This window comes from Epinephelus fuscoguttatus, linkage group LG1 (genome assembly GCF_011397635.1).
Source record: "Epinephelus fuscoguttatus linkage group LG1, E.fuscoguttatus.final_Chr_v1".
Classification (NCBI taxonomy): Eukaryota; Metazoa; Chordata; class Actinopteri; order Perciformes; family Serranidae; genus Epinephelus; species Epinephelus fuscoguttatus.
The window spans coordinates 7954963-7964362 of NC_064752.1; the positions used below are offsets into that span (position 1 = coordinate 7954963).

At 41.0% G+C, this 9400-nt stretch overlaps 1 protein-coding gene across 5 annotated transcripts in view; it reads right to left on the reverse strand.

The window, feature by feature from the left end:
• Window positions 1–9400, reverse strand: part of ptprt (protein tyrosine phosphatase receptor type T) — a 561846-nt gene that overhangs the window by 418483 nt on the left and 133963 nt on the right. For all 5 annotated transcript variants that reach the window (XM_049597546.1, XM_049597460.1, XM_049597372.1 and 2 more), the window contains exons 3-4: window positions 4525–4685; window positions 1054–1164 (exon numbers count right to left, since the gene is read on the reverse strand). In XM_049597546.1, the coding sequence (XP_049453503.1) occupies window positions 1054–1164; window positions 4525–4685 (272 nt within the window). The remainder of the gene's footprint in view (window positions 1–1053; window positions 1165–4524; window positions 4686–9400) is intronic.

Sequence of the window (9400 nt, forward strand, 5' to 3'; positions counted from 1 at the left end):
CTACTAACACCAACATTCAAATTACTGAGGCTACAGCTAACATTAGCTGTGCAGCTAACTAGCTGCATGCTAACTCACACAGGAGTTGCTAACTTTCCCCAGCTCTCAGGCTTTGTTTCACACACTCACGTTGTACAAACAAATCTTAGGGCAAGTAAGAGGAACTCAAAAGATACTCCTTTGTCAAAAAATATATCAATGAATGTTTCTGCTAGTGTTAGCTGTGTAAAAAAAAGTAAACTCTTTGCTAGCATGTTAGCCACAGCATGTTAGCTGATGTTACATGTTAGCTTAACGGTTAGCTTGTTGTTTGTCAGTCTCTGTTGGTTCTCCATCAGTTAAAATGCTGTTTAAATATTCACTGCTGTTAACTACCCCTGTGAAACAACATACCTTTTTTCATGGCAGACATGTTTAACACGTCATAGCACGGAATTCATAAGTTTAATTTATAATGTTAGCAAAGGCAGCCTACCAGTTAGCTGATGCAGAGTCATGATCCTGGTGATGTGCATGATTTAAAGCACACAAACCCAAATAACAGAGTCATCATTAATTACCAACACTTGTGCTTTTTCCTGCTATGACAACTGTCCACAGATAGCAGTGTTAAAGTGACAGTAGTTGAACACAACTTTCATAAAACATTGCTAGTTTAACAAAAAATCCTTCATATTGTACCGTTCACAAATCATCTGTCAGAACGAACACACTTGACTGGTCACAGAGTTAAGTAAATATTTAATTTGTTTCAGGGGGAAACAATTAAAGAGTCAAACAGCCTCAGGCAGGACAGATGAAATATCAAATATTGGCACATTTAATATCTGCCTGACACATGACATAAGGGAGTGTAATTATAAATCTCAGTCACATTAAAAGATAAGTTCAATTCTCTTTTGCTAGATAATAAAATGACGGTCAAAGAGGAGCTGGTGCCATGCGAAGTTTGTAGAAATAACGTTTGCATCATCATTTCTCTGTATCATTTCAATATAACCTGTTTTCATCATGAATCATATATGTGTGTGTGTGTGTGTGTGTGTGTGTTACCTGATAGGAGTTGGGCCAGAATGTAGAAATGGCCAGCTCAGCCTTCACCCATCCTTCGGTAACTGTATCAGAGGCGTTCCATACTGGGTTACCCTGAGCGCCTCCGTTCACCTGCAGGCAGACAGTGAGCAGAGACAGAAAACAATAAAAAGAGATTTAGAGGGTGAAAATAATAACTCAGCCTTTGAAGGTTTCAGAGAGTAAAACTGGAGAATTTTGTGAAGCTACAATAAAAGTGTCATTTTTAATATTCACTAACAATATCATCTGGAATTAACCTGCTGTTAGAAATGAGATGATAATTAAAGCAAATAACTTCTGCCAGGGGCATTGGGTGCTACTGTTTCATAACATTTAGACTACATTACCCATAAAGCCCAATTGCTCTTTAATGAAAAACCTATCATTAAAAGGCCCTTTTTGGTTGGGTCTGCTATCCATAGACATATATACATAGACGCCGCATCAAAGTGGGTTTGCCCGCTGCTGCGATACGTCAATGTCGCCGCCATATTGGATGTGGCAAGGCTGCGCTGTAAACTAATACAAGTGAATGGACTTAATTTCATAAAGCGCCTTTCAACAAAGAAATTTACGTTAATGCCTCTTGTTTATTCATTCACACACACACCAATATACTTGGGAAAGAGTTAGGCACCAAAAACAATGTATTTGATCTTCTCAGATGGCTAAGATAAGAACTTTATTGATCCCACACATGAGCAATTCACTTTACATCAGCTATAGAGAACAAGGTAGTGCCGAAAAACAATGCACAGTACACATATAGGCTACATACATATGTATGTACATATACATACACATATGTATATGTGTGTGTGTGTGTGTGTGTGTGTGTGTGGTACAGTAGGCCTACAATAAAATACAAGACACAGTAAAAGGACAGACAGATACAAAAATAGCAAATATTTGCATATAAACTAAAATGCCAATGGTTCCAAAGCCTTGAGGTGAACCTAACCATACTCATGGCAGGATTTGTAAGCGCTGAAATTAAGCTGTTTGGTGACTCAGATATTCTACACAATTACACTTTTTGGGGCTTCTGAGGCTTGCGCTTCCCTTCCTTCAGAACGGTACTCCATGCTGGGGAGAGGAGTTGGGGGCACGTCGTCACCCCCAGTGACTGCCGAGCAGGCTCCGCCGACCCCGGCGCTTCCCTCTCCTGCGATCCCGACGCAGCAGCACCAGCCCCACGGGCCCAGCCAGGCAATCCATGGCAATGGCACCTCTCCAAGTCCGTCATCCGGCGATCCAGAGCCACAGTCTGGTCTTCGATCACGCTTGCCTGTGTTTCCAACGCTTCCCTCAGAGTGGAAACTTCCTGGCTATATATATATATATATATATATATATATATATATATATATATATATATATATATATATATATATATATATATATATATATTTATATATATATATATATATATATATGTATACATATATGTATAGGCTACTGTGTATTGTTTTTCGGCACTACCTTGTTCTCTATAGCTGATGTAAAGTGAATTACTCCTGTGTGGAATCAATAAAGTTCTTATCTTAGCCATCTGAGAAGATTAAATACATTGTTTTTGGTGCCTAACTGTTTCCCAAGTATATTAGTGTGTGTGTGAATGAATAAACGAGAGTTTATTAGTTTACAGCGCAGCCTTGCCACATCCAATATGGCAGCGACGTTGACGTACAGCTCAGCGCTCGATGCGGCGTCTATGTATATATGTCTATGCTGCTATCCATCTTGTTCCCAGCCCCCATGATCCCTTGCGCAAATTATGTGCGCGACTTCCGGCGTTGAACCGAAACCGGCGATTTCCAATGGTGACAGTTTGTTTACAGTACTCTATTCTTCTATTCAAGAGCAATTGTGATTATCGGGATTATGTGATCATACCTCTGCCATCTCTAACAGCTATCTCAAAGCATTGTTGTCTTTTTTCCATTCAACGGAACACGCTAGCAATTAGCTCGCCTTGCTCTGTTAAAATATCGTTAATTGGTTCCCTTGTCTCAGAGTCAGTCGGTTTTTGAATTAGATGCCGATGTAAAATACATCAGTAGATACCCCACTTGTGAAGTTTGAAGCTTGTATGTGTCTTAAAACGGCGGTTTCTAACAAGTGGCTAAATGAGACTACAGACTGTCATTGGGTCCATGTCATTGGTCCGACAGCCCATTGGCCCGACATCCCGTCTGATGGTTCGCGGTGCTGAACGGTGGGCGTATTTGTACCTTGATGGTGCGCCGTGACTGGCTCTGGGTCAGCTGGGAAAGGCTTGAGGCGAAGCAGGCTCACAGCCTGAAACAGGTTGTTTGTCACTTTCTTTTTCATTTTAACCCACACCATGATCTTTTCCTGACCCTAACCAAGTGGTTTTTGTGCCTAAACCTAACCAGACCTTAACCACAGGGCATCATGATGATTTCGGAACAACTCACTCTGACTTCCTGATACAGGTCTGAAACTCTTTCTATTTACGCTTCACACTGCTGCAACTCTTTAAAATCTTACCCCCATTTGTGAAGATCATCTTACTGAATAAATCGTGCAAGTATCACAATGTTTGTTTGCCACAGAGCTTATTTTTGATAATGATCCAAAATCCAATGGAAACATCCTGTAGGCTTTTTACAGAGGGAACCAGTGTGATGCTAACTTCCACGTCGGCCTACTGCCTGGGCACTCTATTCTTTATTTATCAGTTAATTAATTATTCTGTTACTTCATGTGTTGATCCTCCAAACCAGTGATTTGTTAATTCCCTTACTGTCGTCACTTACAGATCCTCAGCAATCTCAGTATGTCATGTCTTGTCTTTTTATCCCTTTCATCCATCCTTACATTCCCAGAGTTCACTATCCTGTCATTTCTACACTCCATCTATAGCTCCTTTCTATCCTTGGCATCTATTCTACCCATCTGTCCATCAGTGCCTTCAGACCAATATATAAAACATTCACTCTGCTCAACAACAAAGAGAATCTATCACAAACACCCCCGGTTCCTGTCTCTGTTGGCTTATCGTAACTCGTGATTTCCTATTTTTAACATGCATTTGTGTCCAAAGGTTTTGTAAATAAACAAAATATTATACGCCTGCTAAGAAGTTTCCTTATAAACACACACAAACATTGCAATGATACAATGCAACATATTCAGATTAACTGTATCCATACTAGAAGGCAATAGATGAGGTTTTTCTTTTGGTGTGGTCAGCTATTCCTTCGTCCTTTCATTCTCCGTCTCTGTCTATCACACACACACAAACACACAACCAACCTTACCTAAACACACAATGCCCCAGGGCCTTGACAGAGAACAGAGGTCTGTTTGTTTGTTTACCTGTTTAATCTGTTCAGTCTATCAGCCTCTTCATCTGTCAATCCATCCCTCCCTGTCAGTCTCTCACTCTCTCACACACACAGACTCTCTCACACACACACACACCTTAATATAGACGTTAAGCGTTCCCGGGCTGGCTCCGTCCCGGCTGGACAGGGAGTACAGGAAGTCGATGCAGTGGGTGTCATTCTCCTTCAAGGTGGGCATGTAAAGGTGAGCCTTCTGCCCTGACGCTCGGCCTGACGCGTTCACCACCATGAACGAACCTGCAGCCACAGAAACAGGAAGACAAAGGCCAGAGACAGTTCAGATATGATCATAAGGGTGCACCGTAGCACAGAGGATTCTTCGTCTGACAAGAACAATGTTAGCAGCTGACACTGGGCGAGAGGCGGTAAATAAAAAGTTAATGTCTCTGCTCTAAATAAATATGTTTTAATTAATGCACACAAATGTTTTCTAAAATCAAGTAATTTGTGATTTAAGTCACGTCGTGCATTTGTGCCAACCAGCCCCATCACAGACTTGGTTGGCGCACTTTATTGGGTTGGTTGGCACAATGTTAAAATGCAATAGTTGCAAAAAAGCTTTGCCACCGATAGAAAAAATTTGACCATTTAATTCAATCAAAAACAAGACAACATGAACATTTAATAGAATATCTGCCGATTTTTAAAGCCCAACAACAATTTCAGGCATTTACTCAGTAGGGATGTCTAATTACTTTTGCTATTGACCATTCCACATAATCATAATTAACTATCAATATAAACATTGTTTTAAATCTTGGATTGATAGTGAATAAGTAGATGCAGCGCACACAAGAGGGCTACTTTATTAAATCATGGCGAAGTCACTAACTTTTTTGGTGAGGGTAACATTTTTATACAGTTTTAGAATATCAAAGTGAAAAACATGGTCTTCAGACTTAATATATTATAAACCTGTATTAAATGTAGATATTGAAAATGTGATGCGTCTGATTAATAGACAAAGGAATCAGATACATTTTATATAAGATTAGAAAGTCTGATGAGTGATGTTAGCTGGCTAATATAATTTTATCACAAGGTTGGGTCAAATGTGAGCAGGGTTAGCTGGCACACTGATTTTGGGGTGTTTCCTTTCATCATTTCCACCAACTTATAACAGTGCATGTGCTTTTTAATGAGTCTTTCAACATAGTTTTAATTGCTTCTCGTACACATGTGCCAACCAACCCGAAAATCAATGTGCCAACAAACCGTGCTCACATATGACCCAACCTTGTGATAAAATTATATCAGCCAGATACCATCACTCATCAGACTTTGTGATCTTATATAAAAATGTACCTGATTCCTTTGTCTATTAATCAGATGCATCACTTTTCCAATATCTCCATTTAAAACAGTTTTATATGTTCAGTCCACAGATCAGGTTTTTCATCTTGATATTATGAAATTCAAATGTTACCTTCAGCAAAAAAGTAAGTGACTTTGACATGTTTTAATAAAGTAGATAAATGCAGGTTGTTTCTGTGACCTTCAAAGGACCAGAAAATATCTGTGTGACAAGCAACCAACCAACCAGTCTGCCTGCTCATAGATTTTGAGCTGCATGAAAATGTCCTTGAAAAGACTTGCGGACAAGAGCAGATGTTGAAATTAATGTTAAACGTCCCCTCGGGGCTGCACTTAAGCGGAAAGTACAATTTGTTTAAACTTTAGGGTGTAATAGGGTATGATGTCATACTGTACATGATGGGGCTTGCAAGAGTGGGTATAACAATCTTAAATAAAGGCACTTACACTGGGACCCATTGGGTAAGGGTGCCCATAAAGAATGGGCCCTCCAACTACAGACCCGTTTCCACCAAATACTTTCAGTATAGTACCTTTGGAACCAAAAGTAATCCTTCAGACATGGTACCTAGACCCTTGCATTTCCCCCGCAAACAGTGCTCTTAAATGTGGGCAGGTTGTTGTCACTCACTGCTCCATCCAGCACTCACTGTATTTTCTCATTATCAGTGACACAGATGGAAGTTTGCACCTCGTTTATCGTCCACAGAACGAGGCTGCACGCCAACATTTTCAAAGTAAAACAGAACAGGCTGCAGTGAGAGTCTCTCTCAGTGGGATTTTAGAAATAGCGGGTTTGTGCATTTAGTCCTTCTCAGGCAAGCTCAGGGGTTTAGTGTTGCTGTGGCCCACAGGAACGACACTCCACAACACTTTTTTTTCTCTGAGTATTGGAATATATGCAGTTCAGACTAATTACTAAAAGTGTCCGTCATCCAAGAGAGACAATAAAAACTAAAGTGATGGTCAAAGTTGTCACAGTGAAATTTAAGGTGTGCTGATGGATTCACGTCGTCAACTCATGCATCCAGCAACATTACAAGTTAACGTCTCAAAAAGTCGCCGGCAGTCGGCCCAGTGAATGAAGTTATTTTTTCTCAGACTCCAGCTGCTGTGAGAGGCAGCAAAACATCCTTTCATTTTATAGTTACAGTTTACTAATAAAACTCTCCACAGTATGAACAGTGGTTACATGAGCCTCAAAACCAGACACAACTCAGCCCTGAGCAGAGTGACCGTCCTCTACTGACCAATCAGACTGCAGTGTTCACAGCTCCACCTTTTAGTACCAGATCTGTGTGCTAGGTACCCCAACAGAGGGGGGACCAAAATTTTAAATGAAACACATGGAGGCAAAAGTATTGACAAATACATCTAAATCAAACTTGAAAGACTACATCTTGTGTTTGTTTTCTTCTCTTCATATGCTGCTCTTGATCAACAGGTTGCAAAACTGATCAGACTTGTTTGATTTCTGTTTGAGTTTTGAAGCAGATCAGAAGGTCAAAGCAGGACCACAGAACAGATCAGCATCTTCCCTGACTGACAAACATTTCTTTCAACTTCCTACTGCGGCAGAGATCTGCTACAAATAGAGTTTGTTAGTACAATTTCTAAAGCACTGGTGTTCCGCAGAGATGGTCGGCCAGGTTTGTGTGCCGTTCAGCAGACACTTGATGCAGCAAAAAAGAAAGAAAGAAAAAGCAAGAGCAAAAACAACTCAAGCTCTTTAATCCACTGGAGCTGTATATCAGCGTCTTAATGTATCCACGCCCCGGGGGTTCTGAACCACGACGTCGAACACATTTTCTCCGTCGACTCGTGGTTTAAGTGTGTTTTAGTCTCTGCTTTATGGCACAGGATGGAGCTTTTATGGGTCGGCCGGCTCCATTTGGCTGACTGCCATCAGCCAGTGTGAGAGTTAGAAGTGACTGGGAGACTATTTGGCAAGAGAGTGGGAGAGGAGAAATACTGAATCAAGCAGGTGTGACTGTGCGGTTCTAACAGTGTCTGTTTGTGCGTGTTCACTCTATTGCATAGGTGTGAAAGTGTCCTGAATTAATGTAGAATGAACGAGAGAAAATGTGTGTGGTGGACACCAGCTTAAGGATATATTTGGACTCCTTAACTTTATGTATGAGGTTCTTATCTCTTATGGCTGTTTTTACTTCTGCTGGAACTTTGGATGCACATAAGCTGATGAAAACTCCCTGTTCCTCTATTTTACACCCCACTGGTAGTCAATATCAAATCCTGTGTACTGATTCAGAAAACACTTTTACTATTAACACATTTCTGCAATTGTTCCCAAAGTACATGTATAAAAGATTTAGAATTAAGAAACAAAACTCTTCCTATACACTACTGCAATTATTGTTGAAGGCGTCTGATCATATTCATATTAACAAAAAAGAAATAGTCAAGTAAAAAATACAATGAAATGTATTCGCTACAATTGTTCATTCAACTACTGATGCGTTTTACCAGCAAGTGTTGCCTGGACATCATGACATTTTGATTTTAAAGGGCAGCGCAGTGACTTTTGAAGAGGAAGGAGTGTGCGGAGGAAGCAAAGAACAAATCCACAGACTTGGACAACTGTACTTGTGAGGACATGCATTTCCTGCGGGTGTACCGTAGCCTTAAGAGGATAGTTCTGAAGTCGGGTCGTATGAGGTACTTATCCATAGTGTATTTCCTCAATCTGAACCCATTCACTGTTGATGCACTACACATGAAAAAAAGTAATGCACCACATTTGTGCTTATCCTACATAATCATGAGCCAGTAATTTGTCTTTAATTCACGGAATTGTGAAGGCTGCCATCACTATACCAATGCACTAGGGATGGACGTCACCAGAGGCCTTACTTTACGATATCATCACAATATGATCATCTTCCCCTTTGGCTAAATGGAGTTAAACTGTAAATTATGTCTCCAAAGAAAAACTTTGTCAACATCAGCAGTTTTAAAGTAAAGATCTGTTCATCTTGGAATGGTGTGAACTTTAAGTCATTTAAGGTACATTCTCACCATGTTTCTTTTCCACAACCTAACCACAGTGATTTTATTGTCCTAACAGATAACTCCATAAAATGACATTTAGGTCTCTAGTTTCCCGGCGCGGCGCAGGGTGGCGAACCCCGCGCAGAGCTAGTTTCGAGCAGCGCAACACACGGTGCATTCTCTTTGGTAGTTTGGCAGACCAAGGTGCGCTGAGATGGGTGTGGCGGCGCAGCAGGGGGAGGTGTCGACAGATCCAGCTTGGCGCAGTGACAGTTTCGTGCCAAAAGGCTTCACCGAAGGTGCGTTAAAAGCTCGCCAGCTGAAACCAGGTCTACTGTCAGCGCAGGGGGAGCGCAGCCAGTGTAGTGGAAGTTTGGCTGACCGGCGGACAGTGCGCACACGTCACCAAAACCTCACAGGCAGGTTTCCAGAATGTCAGGCACATTAACGATGCAATAAATACCCACTATTCAATGCAACTATCTGCAATCAGCACATAAATGTATTTCTGTATCGACTGTCCCGTCACATCTGATGTCAGATCAAAGGGGATTGGCACCATTTGGCACGTCTGACACGCGTAATGGAAACCCAACCTGATTTGATTAACACAGCTGCAAACTAATGAG